The 16,542-nt window shown below is 39.9% G+C and overlaps 1 protein-coding gene across 6 annotated transcripts in view; it reads left to right on the top strand.

The window, feature by feature from the left end:
• USP34 (ubiquitin specific peptidase 34) overlaps positions 1–16,542 on the top strand; it is a 267,844-nt gene that overhangs the window by 55,397 nt on the left and 195,905 nt on the right. For all 6 annotated transcript variants that reach the window (XM_043511969.1, XM_043511968.1, XM_043511970.1 and 3 more), the window contains exon 8: positions 8,992–9,053. In XM_043511969.1, coding sequence (XP_043367904.1) covers positions 8,992–9,053 — 62 coding nt within the window. The remainder of the gene's footprint in view (positions 1–8,991; positions 9,054–16,542) is intronic.

Raw genomic sequence — 16,542 nt, 5'->3', positions numbered from 1 at the left:
CACAGAGGAAGAAAGACTTCACTCCCTCAATGTTCGGCGGGCCTTGGCCTTTTACCTGCAAAGAAGAAAACCAATCAGGATATTCCTATAGCCGAAAGAATCGGGGGGCACACCATCTGTCAAGGTTCCTTCCCCAGTCTGAACTGTAGGGAACATATGTGGGGACCTGTATGAAAGACCCTGTAAACTTATTCTTACCAGCTTAGGTTAAAAACTTCCTCAAGGTACAAACTTTGCCTTGTCCTTGAACCCTATGCTGCCACGACCACCGTGTTAAACAAAGACCAGGGAAAGAGCCCACTTGGAGACATCTTCCCCCCAAAATATCCCCCCAAGCCCTACACCCCCTTTCCTGGGAAAGGCTCGATAAAAATCCTCACCAATTTGCATAGGTGAACACAGACCCAAACCCTTGGATCTTAAGAACAATGAAAAATCAATCAGATTCTTAAGAAGAATTTTAATTAAAGAAAAAGTAAAAGAATCACCTCTGTAAAATCAGGATGGTAAATATCTTACAGGATAATCAGATTCAAAACATAGAGAATCCCACTAGGCAAAACCTTAAGTTATAAAAAGACACAAAAACAGGAATATACATTCCATTCAGCACAGCTATTTTACCAGCCATTAAACAAAAGGAAATCTAGCTAGATTACTTACTAATTTAAGGTTTCAGAGTAGCAGCCGTGTTAGTCTGTATTTGCAAAAAGAAAAGGAGTACTTGTGGCACCTTAGTCTCTAAGGTGCCACAAGTACTCCTTTTCTTTTTACTAATTTAAGGAGTTATGAAGAGCATTTCTGATCTATTCCCAGCAAAAGCATCACACAGACAGACAGACCCTTTATTCCCCCTTCCCCCCCAGCTTTGAAAGTATCTTGTCTCCTCATTGGTCATTTTGGTCAGGTGCCAGCGAGGTTATCTTAGCTTCTTAACCCTTTACAGGTGAGAGGGTTTTGCCTCTGGCCAGGAGGGATTTTATAGTTCTGTATACGGAAAGGTGGTTACCCTTCCCTTTATATTTATGACACCATCTCCACCCAGAGAGTCTCCAAATAGATCTCTGGCTGCATTCTACTGTATCACCTTTTGATTCCCCCACTCCACACACCCCTGCGCTCATGGGATAAGTGCTTATTCCACCTGAGCACAAGCAACAATTGCAGGAGGTACCCTTCCTGGACATCTGTAAAGTGGCCATGTGGAGCTCAGTTCACACATTTGTGAGATATTTTAGCCTGGTGCAGGACTTCTCTGCTTATTCCTCCTTTGGGATGGCAGTCCTCCATGTAGCTTTACTGTCTACACACTTACTCTCCTCTTACTTAAGTACTGCTTATCAGTCACCCACACTGGAATACAATAGGACTGTCTCTCAAAGAAGAAGGGGCGGTTACTGGCCTGTATCTGGAGATTCTTCAAATGGTCCTTATCTGTAGGTCCTTATCTGTATTCCACTACTTGCCCTCCTTCCTCTCTGCTTTGATCTTATCTGATTTGCAGTAGAGAAGGAACTGGAGAGATGGTTGATCCACCCTGCCCTTTATTCCCTTATATGGAGGCATGTGGTGAACCAAGGTGCATTTGCGGACCAACACACAGTACTTCTAAATTCTCTGGCTCTAGGTGCATGGTACGCATGCATTTAATACAGATAGGGACCACACATCTCAAAGAACCTCCAGTTACAGATCAGTAACCTCCCCTTCTACTTAGGGCCTGTGTATGTTTTTCTGACCATGGTTTGGTTCTGTCCACACAGTTTTTGGTTAAATCACATTAGAAATCTGTTCACAACTGAGTTTAAAGCTAATTCTAGGTCTAATTTAATTATACAATTGTGTAATATAATTAATATATAGAAATATTTGAAAATAACATTAAAAGTAGTGGATTTGAGCTAACCAGTGAATAGTTCACATACAATTATTAGTTTTCCTTATGCAAGGAATGTGGTTAACTTACATTAGAGGAAATGCACTAATTGTAGCAAAGAAAACTCTGATTGTTTATACATTGCATCGAATCAGTATTATCCCAATCTTGTTTAAAAGGTAACTGAATCTACAGGACTTTGGACACATTGTCAGATCAATTTTTCATTTAAATGAATGTATGGTTGCTTGTAATATAATTTTATTCATCCAGTTGGATCTTCAAAAACAAGCTATCCAGAAACATAACTTGTGAATGAAACATCAAAATGACAGCATTTTAATGTATTCTGGTTGTGTTTAATTAGCATGCAGTGAACTTTCAGAGTGTTTATTTTCAAAGAAAAATTTTCAGAAGATTTAATTTAGGGCTGTCAAGTGATTAAAATTAATCGCGATTAATTACACTGTTTTACAATAATAGAATACCATTTAGTTAAATATTTTTGGATGTTTTCTACATTTTCAAATATATTGATTTCAGTTATGATACAGAATACAAAATATACAGTGCTCACTTTATATTTATTTTTGATTACAAATATTTGCATTGTAAAAAACAAAATAAATAGTATTTTTTAATTCACCTAATATAAGTACTGTAGTGCAATCTCTTTATCATGAAATTTGAACCTACAAATGTAGAATTATGTACAAAAAATACCTGCATTCAAAAATAAAACAAGGTAAAAACTTTAGATCCTACAAGTCCACTCAGTCCTACTTCTTGTTCAGCCAATCACTCAGGCAAACAAGGTTAGTTACAATTTGCAGGAGATAATGCTGCCTGCTTCTTGTTTTAAATGTGACCTGAAAGTGAGAACAGGCATTGTCATGGCACTGCTGTAGGTGGTGTTGCAAGATATTTACATGCCAGATGTGCTAAAGATTTGTATTCCTTTCATGCTTCAATCACTATTACAGAGGACATGCTTCCATGCTTATGATGGGTTCTGCTCGATAACGATCCAAAGCAGTATGGACTGACATATGTTCATTTTCATCATCTGAGTCAGATGCCACCAGCAGAAGGTTTTAGAGTTGTAGCTCCTGTATTTTCACTCCATGCATCTGATGAAGTGGGTTCTAACCCACAAAAGCTTATGCCCAAGTAAATTTGTTAGTCTCTAAGGTGCCACAAGGACTCCTCGCTATTTTAGCAGAAGGTTGATTTTCTTTTTAGTGATTTGGGTTCTGTAGTTTCCGCACCAGCACGTTGATCTTTTAAGACTTCTGAAAGCATGCTCCACACTTCATCCCTCTCAGATTTTGGAAGGCACTTCAGATTCTTAAATTTTGGGTCAAGTGCTGTAGCTATCTTTAGAAATTTCACATTGGTACCTTCTTCGCGTTTTGTCAAATCTGCAGTGAGTGTTCTTAAAACGAACAACATGTGCTGGGTCATTATTTGAGACTGCTGTAACATGAAATATATGGTAGAATGGATGTAAAACTGAGCAGGAGACATACAGTTCTCCCCCACGGAGTTCAGTCACAAAGTTAATTAACACATTTTTTAACAAGCATCATCAGCATGGAAGCATATCCTCTGGAGTGGTGACGGCAGCATGAAGGAGCATAGGGATATTTAGCATATCTGGCATGTAAATACCTTGTATTTCTGGCTACAAAAGTGCCATGCCAATGCCTGTTCTCACTTTCAGGTGGCATTGTAAATAAAAACGGGCAGCATTATCTCCCATAAATGTAAACAAACTTGTGTGTCTTAGTGATTGGCTGAAGTAGTAGTAGTACTGAGTGGATTTGTAGGCTCTAAAGTTTTACATTGGTTTGTTTTTGAGTGCAGTTATATAACACAAAAATCTACATTTGTAAGTTGCACTTTTGCGATTGAGATCATAGTACAGTACTTGTATGAGGTGAAATAAAAATACTATTTCTTTTATCTTTTTAACAGTGCAGATATTTGTAATAAAATAATAATATAAAGTGAGCACTGTACATTTTGTATTTTGTGTTGTAATTGAAATCAATATATTTGAAAATGTGGAAAAACATCCAAAAATATTTAATACATTTCAGTTGGTATTGTTTAACAATGTGATTAAAACTGCGATTAATCACGGTTAATTTTTTTGAGTTAATCATGTGAGTTAACTGCAATTAATCGGCAGCCTTAATTTAATTAATCTCCTGTAAAAGGATGACTCAGGCTTTTGTATTAATCTTATAATGGTATATACTGTATACGCAGTCGTAAGTATATACTTTTATGTCTATGTATTAACATCTGACAGAGGTATTTTAAGGTATGACCATTAGTTTGAGGATAAATTTGATTTCATACAGAAGTGATAAATTTCAAATTGGATTGAAGAATAAAAGTCTTACATCAACTTAAAACAGTACAGTCAGATTCTCTTAAAGCCCCCCCAAACAATCTCCCCTCCTCCATAGTTCATGAGCTACAGTAAGAAAAGTCTCCATAGTTGCTTGAGATGTAATCTCTAAGCAATTTACTTACACCTTTGTATGCCATTATCCTCTTTCTTTGCTTTGAATTATGCACATACATATCTTCCTTTGTGTGTCCTTACCAAAAATGGATTTCAGAATAAAAATGTCTGAGTTTACATATTTTGTGTGTGTGTGTGTGTGTGTGTGTGTGTGATATATAATATTGGTGTTAGTATAAAATTGTATGAACCTTTGAGTATTTATAATTTGTTTGATCCTGGGAATTGCAAAAGAGATATCATTACTGAAGAATGCTGTATGTGTGTGTGTGTATAAATATATACACAGAGAACATGAAAAAAATGGGTGTTGTCATACCCACTATAACGAGAGTGATCAGTTATGGTAACGCCCATTTTTCATGTTCCGTGTGTGTGTGTGTATGTGTATATATATGTATATCTTCCTACTGTATTTTCCACTGCATGCATCAGATGAAGTGGGTTTTAGCCCATGAAAGCTTATGCTCAAATAAATTTGTTAGTCTCTAAGATGCCACAAGTACTCCTTGTTCTTTTTGCTGATACAGACTAACATGGCTACCACTCTGAAACCTCTTTTGTAGAGGAAACTTGGTTACTATTCTCCAGCTTTCCATGGTCTGTATTTCTATCGATGTCTCTAGTTTGAAACTATTTGATAGATCATCAAGGAAACAGATTTTAAGTGCCCTGTTTCTCATACTCTCTTAATTTTAATTTCGCATACATCACAGATTCAGCTCCATTTTCTGTATTTCACCAAGACATTTGAAAAGAAGACACACAACTAAAATGATTTTCTTTCCTCAGTTTTTGACCTTATCCATAGTGTAGAGAGAATTTAGCAAAGAACCAATTTCCCATCTACTCTTTCAAAGTCTACAGTTTTAGCAGAGTTTAGATAAGTAGTTATTAAAATTTGATAAGATTTTACAAATTCACTTTCTGTCAAAGATTATTGTCCAAAGACAGTATTGAAGTTTGGTCCTGGAGCGTATATCTACACAGCAGTAAATACTCATGGCTGGCTGGTGTCAGCTGACACAGGCTGTGTGGCTGTAAAATTGAAGTGTAAGTCTGGAGCCCAGGCTCTGGGATCCTCCCCCGTCATTGAATCCCAGAGCTTGGGCTCCAGCCCAAACCTAAATGTCTACACAGCAATTTTACAGCCCCACAGCCCGAACCCCATGAGCCCTAATCAGGTGACAAGGATTAGCTAAAGGTGTGTAATTGCTGTGTAGACATGCCTTGAGACTCCAAAGTTCAATTCCACATTACAAGATCTTCAGTCTTAAACAACATTATGTAAAATGTAGCCACTTCCAGGACATGCCTCTTGGAAAATAGACATGTATATCTTTCTTGTCTGGGAAGTATATATGTGACAATGAACATATGGTTAAGTAGAGTTAAGCAGTGAAGTCTTTTCCATTTTCTTTCTTACTTGCAAGCAGCTTAATCTTTCCTCTACTCATCTTGGCCAGCAAGAAGCCCAAGCATTCACCTGTTCTCTAATACTTATGATATTTAGAAGTAGGTCAGTAACTCCAAATTACTGTTTGGAAGTTTTAAGAAGTACAAATATATAAAGCTTGCTCATGTTTTTGAAATTACCCTGTCTACTGTATTAAGAAAATAAATTGCTAATAGATCCCTATAAACTATATACCATCTTTTGATATACAGTTTGCAACAATTCCCCCTCAGGTTTTTCCCCTTTCTATGTTTTTTTTATTGATATCTAGGATTTTTAGTAAGATTTGTGTTGAAATTATGGTAAGAGTAATAATCTGAGAAGTCTGACCTTTCAATATCTGAGACAGTTTGTTCAATATTCCTTTGTGCCAGAAACTTACATTTTGGGTTAGTCACACTGTAATTCATAAATGTCTGACTTCCATAAGTTCAAAATTATTGTGTCCCTAATTCTCCTTGAAACTAGAGTGTAAGTTAATATTTGACCACATTTTGTTTAAAATAAAAGGTTATTACAAGTTTCATTACAAATTGACTCTGTGTTAATGACTGGGTTGAGAACTGAATGTATGTCAACAAGTCTGGAAAATTGGTGATGCAGATATCTGGATATGAATCAATATGTGCTGCAGGAATTATTATCACTAGAACTTGGTAACTAGAAGACTAAAAAGATTTCTGCAGCTAGTAATGTACTGTGGAGAGTGCAATCTATGTCAGATTAGATACTGGAGAAACATGGCAATTTCATCTCTTCTGGGATCGTGCCTCTAGTGAAGGGGCCTACATGAAAGAATTATTTATAAACACTAAGAAAATTCACACATTCAGAATATTTAATACACAGGGTAGTACATTTATTTAGCCTACCAAAAAACCACATAGCTGGTAGATAGCTAGGATTTAGAATTTTGATAACGTTATGCAGTTTTGAGCTAAAGTTTAAAGCCAACCTTAATTCTGTCCTCTCTCCCTCTCCTCCTTTACTCTACATATAACTTCTTGAAATGGGTTTATCCCTCCCACATCATCCTGTACTATTTTTTTGATAAATCACATAATCCCACTCATTCTGGCCTATATCAGTTGAATTCATTTTAACTGACCATATCAAGAGGATGAAGTAGTGAGCATAAATATATGAGGGGATTCTCTTGGCAATATTTGGAGGGTGATTTGGAGCTCTGAGGAGAAGGATTCAAGCTCATGTAGTAAATAGGCAAGATCTCTCTGCCTTATAAATGAAGTATAGTAATGGTCAGTGTTTTAACAAATTAAAAAAAAACAATTCATCATTTAAATTTTGAACTGTAATGGTTTATTAACAGAGTCTTAAGTAATGTGAACAACATTTCAACTCTAACTATACAATCAGAATTTTTTGCTATGGAAATTGTGTTATACCAATAAAATAAAAACCAGCAGGATCTTATTAAAGGGGAAAAGGCAAAATGCCACATTTATTGTGAATACAGAAAGAATCATAGTAAGCAGTTAGTTATAGCTATAACATTCCATTCAACTTCATATTTATTCACACATTCATTCATACACACAAACAGGTTCTGCAAGGTTGTTATCATAGTTACCAGCCTTAGAGTTGCTCATGCCAAGCCACTGGCCAGGTGGCCTGGACATGAGGAGGGAGCAGGGCCTTGTCAGATTTCATCTGATGCTCCTGGAAGTTGGTTTGCAGAATCAGACCCCAAAGTTCTCCCTTTCTAGAGTCCATTTTTATAGGAATTTCTTCCTATGCCAGTCTATAGAAATTGCTTCATCATGCTGTTGCTGAATCAGTCAGCAGATGGCACATTCCTGATGGCTCCGTGCTGCCAGATGTTATCTTGTTCTTTGGTTCTCCCTTTCTTGAGGCTATTGGGTTGATTCCAGTCTGCCTTCCTGGGGTCCTCTGGTTATTTCCACTTGATGCCTTCTTCGGCCGATGGACACTGGATTCTTAGGCTGGCACCTCCCTGATCATTGAGATATTATCCACACCAAGCATCCATCTATATACATCCTCTATCTCTATTTTAACAGTTGTTAACAAAGCGAGATGAATACAGCAAAAGGGCGGGGAGTCTCTGGGTGCTGTTTCTGTTGTTACAGAGTATTGCTTTGAGTCTCTCTCTGTGTGAGTAGTACTTGTTACAAAGAATTGCTTTGAGAACAGACTCTGTGTTAGGATGTACTAACACAATTAGCAGCTTGCAAGTTTCACACAGAGAGGGAGAGAAACAGTACCAAAAACCAAGAGACCTCTTAATTAGTAATGCCCTGGAATTTAAACTATGGGGAATCAAACTCATTTGTGATTTTAACACAGAACTTCTTTAATATGATCCAACAATTGTGCTATCTGTTTTGCTGTTGGAGATGTCACTTATATAAAGTTGGTCTGGTGGACATAAGAGAGAGATGATATTTCTTAACTGAAGTTAGCTTTTTTTCCTTTTTCTTTCTGTGAAGCCATGGATCCATCAATTCAAAGCCCCCACAAGCCTTCATTATATTTTTTCAGTTTCATTTCCCTCACTCAGTTCTTTTTTGACTCTTTTATAAAGCTGCTAATAAATCACTTCTGAGAAGCTATAGTAGGCAGGATCGGATAATGTGGTGGCTTCCCCTAAATGCCCATCTGTATCATTTTAATTTCATTTTCAGTAAAAACTGATTTTCAAAATTACTGGTAGAAGCCTGGCTTTGAGTTCTAGAATGAGTGAAGATTATATATATCAAAAGATTGGTTTAGTAAAAATAAGTGTTCAAAAAGCCATTTTCTGGTTTAATAAATAAACTTACCCTATCCCTATAACTTACCGAGAATACTAATTAGTATGTTATTCTGTTGATTTAATCAGAAACATTTCTAATTCTGGATTAGCAAATTTTGAAAAAGTATTTAGTATTAGAATATTTTATGAAAATTATGGTAATGAGACAAATTGTGCTGTACATACCTGTTTAATATATTTTTGTGATTAAATAATCTAATTATCCAAAATGTTAGCTTCACTATTTATTTCTTGTCACTGCTAACATTTTTATACGTAAAAAAAATTATCACACAAAATATTGTTAAACTTAGATTTTAATTTCTTCTTTCTTTTTCTAACTCTAGAATCAACTTCACACCTTCAATGATGTGTGTAATAATGAATCATTAGTTTCGGACACAGAAACGTAAGTAGGAACATTATTTTGAGTACTTATGTTTAAGCACACTAGATAACTGTAAGGCTTCTCCTGTAAAATTGTTTTACATTTTCGAGTGTGGGCAGTAAAAACATTCTGAGATTCTTCTTAGAAATATCCTATATAATGCCTCTAGATTTGTAAAGCATTCTAGAAGAAATAAAATAACAGTTACTGGTACACACCTCCTTGCAGTTAGGCTAAAAATTAGATTAAAAATAAACCCTTTTCCATCTACCTTTAAAAATAGATTGAGAGTCAGAGCAGAGAAATAGTCTGGAAGAGAGTATTAGGATTAAGAGGTATTCTAGTGATAATCATAATACTTAACATTTATATAGTGCTTTACATTTTCAAGATACTTTACAAATATTAGCGACATGCAACATCCTAAGGAGAGAAGTGGTAAATGTCCTCCAGTTATCTGAAGTTTATTGGTGTCCCCAAAGAACTTTATATAATCAGAATTGCACTGTCAGATTTCCACAGCTAGAAACCGTAGAGAACTGTAGAAGAAAATGTGTATATCAGAAATACAGTATTACAGTTTTGCATTAACTTTTATTTGTGCTCAATCGAATGATCTCACATTTAGTGTGTCTGGTTGATAAAAGTTGTCTGGTAACAGTATTGTAAAAACATGATAATAGGTATAATGGGTAAAGTGAATTTGTTCAGTTTATGTTAAGGACCTATCATTGTAACATTTTTTTCTATATTAAGTTCAAGATACTGGTCATTTGAAACTGGGAAAGAATGATAGGATGTCTTCTAGTTGAATGTCAGACAATCATTTTGGAGAGAATGAGAATTAAATTTGTATAATTTCCAGACAAAAGTGAAATTTTGAACCCTTTGTCTAGAAGAAAATTCCTGCAGATAATGAATAAATAGTGAGAAGTATAGACTGATGTGAATCCTGGGGAACTCCTATACCATGATAGAAGGCAGAATGAGTCAGTGGCAAACTTCCTGCTTTTACTTACAAAATAAATATACACACAAAAGAAACCCAGAATAGAAAATAGAAAGGACAGTTGTCATGATAATTAGGCACTTACTTCATACCTTTCACTGTATTTTCATTTATTATTTATTCTGTGATGCTTATCTGTGAAGCATCTGAGCAGCTCACATTCATTTAATGAACTAATCTTCCATAAAGTGGGAAGTGTTGTTATCCTCATTTGACAAATGTTATATTTAGGGAGAGTTCGTTTACACTAGGACTAGCAAATGGAGAGAAGTTCAGTTTATGTGCTACAGACAATGACTTTGCTCTTGTACTTATCAGTGTAACCCTACTCAGATAGATGGAATTAAATTATGATGGAGTTAAATCTAAATCGGGGTTTACATTTACATTTTAATAAATTGTGTTAATTTAATGTGGAAACAAAGATTAAATGTATTAATCTACATTTATGTGAGTGTGTCCTTAACCTTGTTTAATAGAGTATACCACAGTTTTGCTAACTGGATACTTACTAATCAACAACACCTGAAAAATCATGTGGCAGTAGGGATAGCAACTACCTCAAATGAGTAAAGAAAAAAATAAAATACCTGAAAAAAGATACCTTCTTAAACTGTAGTTGAAGTAGACTATTAACATCATATAAAATAATTTTAGTTGTAGAGTTAACATAGTAAATTACAAAATATAGACCATCCATTTTGACATGGATGGTTTTACCTTTTTATGTCAATGAAATATTTGGAAGGGCCTATCAACTGATTATATAGCTGGTGAAAGCACAGGATCAGTGTGTAAACTATGGCTCATGCTTGTAATTGTGAAGACTCCTAAAAATATGAAGAGAACCTCACATATAAAGGAGGTTCCTCACATACAAAGTATTCTATGCTAATTCCAAAAAAATGAATCCTTGTCTGTGGAATTTTTCTAATAATTTGAAATAAAAGTACCCCTTTTCATGTGTATCCAATGTAATATAAACATTGCAAAAGGCTTTATACTTAATAGATTAAAAATGTTTATGACTTGCAAAATTCTTGTATAACAGAACTTGTTAAACTGAATTAAGGAGGGGATGGGCATAGTCAGTCTTTCTGGCCTCTTTCCATGCTAATTTTTTTAATATTACTAAAAATAAACTGAAGTTCAACTTTGAAACAGTACAGATCACTGATAAAGAAAGTCAGTAGCTAATTCAGAAAAGAGCTGAAGTACCAAATATGGTTATCAATTTTAATTTTAAATAGTATTATAGTATTTATAATACTGTATACTGTATATAGTATATATACAGATAATCTTTTGACAAGTTTATCCAATGACCTCACTACACATTAAGTGGTAGGGGCTTGTTGGAAATGGTGTGTAAGGGCTGTTCAAGGGTGAGGGAGCCGGAGAATGATTTTCTGCTGCTGACCAGGTCAGTGTAGGGATGCAGACCCCCTCCCCCCACCCCCCCAGGTGACTGGGGTGGGGGGACTATATGTAGGTCCATGCCAGTGCAGGAAAAGCCCTTTTTTACCTGGAACAGGCACAGCAGCACCTTCCGTCCCACCTCTGAAAGTAGTTAAATACTGGGTTTTGTCAGAATCTGCTGTGGGCATTGTGATAGTTGCTCCTTTCTTGGGTCGTGGTGGGGGCTGGGAAAGAATGAAGTGGGGTTTTTCACCTTCCCCCAGTGGGTTCAGAGGGACTTAATTGGAGTGAACAGGATATGTGACTTAGCCCATGATGTTGCAACTCATTATGTAAATTAGGGGTGGGCGTCCAGTGCAGGTATTCCATAGGGTAGGAATACAATGATCAGATAAAATGAATTGGTAAAGGATTTAAAGAAGTGGAAATAGAGGGGGTTCAGGGCTCCTATGACTGGTATGGCAGGGAGCCAATCCCCCCCTTCCTTTATAGTCCCTCATTAACCCTCATTTGAGCAGGGGGATGATGAGGTCCCAGCAGTGGCTTGGCTGGGAACCAGGATGGGTAGGTACAGATGGAAATGTCCTGGGTATATATTGAAATGATTATGGAAATACCTGCACTGTATCCTTTTATCTCCTGGGTACACAACTAAAGTTGTGGCCTAATTAAACCACATCCAGTGTCTCCTGTCTCCCTTCTAGCTTAGCCAGACAATCATTCTTCTCTTAGAATTTACAGAAATCCTCTCTTTTCTTGGATTACAGAAGAGGGAGAACTGAATAGATAACATTTATTATAGACCTGTTTTTCTCCTTAGCTCCAGATGCTCTTAACTCTGTTATTGGGATCTTTACCTCTCAGTTGTAACCTCACTCCTCTTCAAAACACACAGCTAGAACCACATTTATATGCTTCATATTTCCAGGTATTAATATCTTTGTCTTGCAACATGCTAAGCACCCTTAACTCCCACTGAAGTCAGTTAGTGTTGAAGGTGCTCAACACTTTGCAGGAGCTACCCTAAGAGACCACTAAAATCGCTTTTTTCAGTAATTCCTTCCATATCTCTCTAACAAATTTAGTGGTAGTACAACCAGAGTAAATCCACACAGATTCTTAGCAAATTGACACGAGTTCCTTGAACACTAAAGAATTATGAAATATGGATATTCTGGGAACATTGGGTAAGATGTACAATGTATTGTCATAGCCCTCAGGTATTTACTAATTTGTAATTTATCCTGACTTGCGGACATGTTATCATATGTGTATTTAGAAAAAAGTTTGGGAGTCTGGAATCTATAAATACTAGAGACATGGAACACAATAGTTTTTCTTCGAGTGCTAGCTTATGTCCATTCCATTTTAGGTGTGTGTGATTGCACATGCACTGGGGCCGGAAGTTTTCCCTCAGTGGTATCCGTAAGGGGCTAGCTGTGGCGTCCTCTGGAGTGGTGCGCACATGCTGCAGTATAAGGAGTGCAGCTGGATCCCCCCACCCTCGGTCCTTTGTTACCCCCAGTGACCGTGCTGGAACATCTCCTTGCTTCAGCAAGTGCTTACTTACCAGTGGTTTCTCTTAGTGTTGTAAATAGTTAGAAAAGTAGTTCTTTTGTTTTCTTAACAGTTAGTGTGTTAGGGTTGTAGATAGATTAGATTGTCCCCTCTGGGACTTAGGCCAGGGACCAGGCATGCCCCGCTCCCCGGGCTTTAAGCCTTGTGATTGTTGACGGAAGCCTATGCTGATTGGTGACCCTCATCAAAGTTGCTGGAAGTGCTTTGGAGAAGCTCATATCAGTGATAATGTTGCATTTGTAAAAACTTCAAGCCCAGGACAAAAAGGGAGTGGGACATAAGACTGTGTGCTCCTCATGGAGTTGGCCCTTATTCTGGGCTCCGAGCCACCAAAGTCAGACTTGACACTGAGTGCGGCAGTGTCAGTGCAAAGCGCGCCTCCAGTACCGGCCTCCCAGTGCCGGTCCCAGTCCCTGGAACCAGCAAAGAAGCAAAAGAAGCACCCAGGGAGAGGGCATTTCATGACCTCCCATGTAGCAAAGGGAAAATCTGGGAAGGGAGCATAGATTCTTAAGGGGCAGTAAGTCTCCAGAGGCCAGCCAGGCACTGACGTTGCCAGCCAGGCCAACTAGCCCTTCTTGGGACCCATCGCGCACCCCAGGTAGTCACAGAGGTCCCCAGCACCTGGAAGTCCCATCTACTCCAGAGGCCTTCCAGGGTGCAAAAGACATAGTCTTTGCCGGTGCCCCAACCCCTTCTCCAGATGTGGTTGTCTCCAGAGGGAAGCCAGTACTGGGACCCATACCACGGTGCTCCCAGGCACCGCAGTGGTTCGTGTTGAAGCAATGATCCCGGGGATGTGCTTCTGACCTTCTCAGACCTACTGGAGTTCCTGGCACCATTCGCGGGACTCTTGGCATGAATCCCCCGTGGGATGGTGTTGGTCGTTCAATGGCCGGCACAGGGCCACGGTTCACCACCGGTCCCCAGAATGGCAGCGGTCTCCAGTTAGGAGACATCGTTCCCTGGGACACAGGATCCCAGTGGAGCCATGATGCAGCTGATCCCCACAAAGGCAACGCCTGGGAGGGGCAAGAAGGTCACGTTCCCCTCCCCAGACGCCTCTGGAAGGGCACATTTAGCAGGGAACCGCAATGGCGGCAGCTCCTCCAGAGCGGCTGTACCGCCCCCTGCCCTTTCACACAGCTGCGATGCTGCGTCTCCTTTCTCTCTGGGGTCTGAACAGCCCTGCTGGAGGACAGGACTGGGGTCAATACAGCCATGGTAGAGGAGCTGCTGGCGTGGGACTGGCTGGCGACCCCACATTCTGCTCCTTTTGCTGCTGCAGTTCCTTGCTGATACCCGTTGCTGATCTGCCGCTCCGTACCCTGGCCCCAAGCAGACGCCAGGATCTGGAGTTCTGATACAACCCCCCATCCCACCGTGAGTGTCATGGAAGCAGGCAGGAAGAGTATCCTGAGGCCTCATTAGCTCTGCAGTGGTCCCCAAGGCAACACCCTTCTTCCTTCTCCTCGGAGGTGCTGGGTCCCTCAGGCCAGATGTGCCTGATTAAGCCTCGGGGCGCTTCTCCAGTGCCACCGACCTGTGCCTGGGCCCAAGGCCAATGGCCTACCGCATGGCAGTTCTGGAATCTATGTGGGTTTTTGCAGGCACCAGGGACACTCATGCAATGCTCTGTATCGGGCATCAAAGAGGAGGTCGACCACCGTTTCTTGACCACTCCCGGATTCAGTTGCAGGGCCTGAGCGAGGTGCCCGCAAGGCTTCTCCAGCTGCAGTGGAGGTCACCCAACCAGAGGAGGCAGTGCCAACCCCTGCTCCCTCCCTCGCCTTCTTGTTGTCCTCGTCTGACGAGGCAGTGGCGGGACCATCACAGATGGTGCCACAGGACGATGCCAGGGCATGTCAGGAGCTGCTGAAGAGGGTGGCAGTGAGCCTGGCATTACAAGCAGAAGAGTTGGCAGAACCCTCTGATGCTTATTTGACAGCTTGGCCGCGGTGGCCCCTTTCATGGTGGCACTCCCTGTGCATGAAGGGCTGGGAAAGCTTGTAAAAACTGTATGGCAAACCCCATCCTCTCTCCTGCCCATCTCTAAGAGGGCAGAAAGCAAGTATTACGTCCCCACTAAGGGGTTCGAGTATTTATATCCTCTCCTGGCCCTGAACTCCCTTGTGATCTCAATGGACAATGGAAGAGAGAGGTAAGGGCAACCAGTCCCGACTCCCAAAAATAAGAATGGCAAGAGGCTCAACTTACTTGGGAGAAAGGTTTATTCATCTGCCAGCCTCCAGCTCTGAGTGGCGAACCATCAGCCCCTACTCGGGAGATATGATTTTAATCATATCAGCGAGCAGATCGAGGGACGTGATCGTTCCCCTCTATTCGACACTGGTGAGGCCTCATCTGGAGTACTGTGTCCAGTTTTGGGCCCCACACTACAGGAAGGATGTGGATAAATTGGAAAGAGTACAACGAAGGGCAACGAAAATGATTAGGGGTCTAGAGCACATGACTTATGAGGAGAGGCTGAGGGAGCTGGGATTGTTTAGTCTGCAGAAGAGAAGAATGAGGGGGGATTTGATAGCTGCTTTCAACTACCTGAAAGGGGGTTTCAAAGAGGATGGCTCTAGACTGTTCTCAATGGTAGCAGATGACAGAACGAGGAGTAATGGTCTCAAGTTGCAATGGGGGAGGTTTAGATTGGATATTAGGAAAAACTTTTTCACTAAGAGGGTGGTGAAACACTGGAATGCGTTACCTAGGGAGGTGGTAGAATCTCCTTCCTTAGAGGTTTTTAAGGTCAGGCTTGACAAAGCCCTAGCTGGGATGATTTAACTGGGACTTGGTCCTGCTTTGAGCAGGGGGTTGGACTAGATGACCTTCTGGGGTCCCTTCCAACCCTGATATTCTATGATTCTATGATTCTAATGTTTGGCAGTCAGTGTCCAAATTTGCGGACTCGTTGCCTGAGGAGTCCAAGGTAGAGTTCCTTGCCATCCTCGAGGAAGGTAAAACTGTGGCAAGGGCCTCTCTCCAGGCTGCCTCTGATGCAGCAGACTCAGCTGCAAGGTCCATGGTCATGGCCGTGGCGATGAGGCGGGCATCGTGGCTGATGTCGTCTGGGCTGGCGACAGAGGCTCAGAGTTCAGATTGGATAATATTGTAAAACCAGAAAATTTTGAGAAGCCTTTTGGTTTAAGAATCACCTTACCAGTATTGTAAACTTGATTAATTCTTTACCAGACATTCAGTAGCCAAGAATTTATATGAAATGTACAGCAAATAACAGTGTAGAAATTCTTAATGAGGCCCTGAGATTATGCATTTCCAAACCGAGAAGGTTTCTGTCTAACCCAGTCTCAAGCTCCTACGCATTGTTCCCACAACACCAGAATTGAAATAAAAGGGGTGGTCTCTTTCTCATCTCCTAAGGGACTGAATACTCTGAGGTCTCAGGGCACCATGAAATGTGGAGCCATTTCACTGGTTTGTTTCAGAGGATCTGGAATTACTCATTAATGAGGTGCCTGTGGTGTTGGATCT

Source organism: Dermochelys coriacea, chromosome 3, assembly GCF_009764565.3.
Source record: "Dermochelys coriacea isolate rDerCor1 chromosome 3, rDerCor1.pri.v4, whole genome shotgun sequence".
Classification (NCBI taxonomy): Eukaryota; Metazoa; Chordata; order Testudines; family Dermochelyidae; genus Dermochelys; species Dermochelys coriacea.
This window is presented reverse-complemented; position numbering and strand designations above follow the sequence as displayed.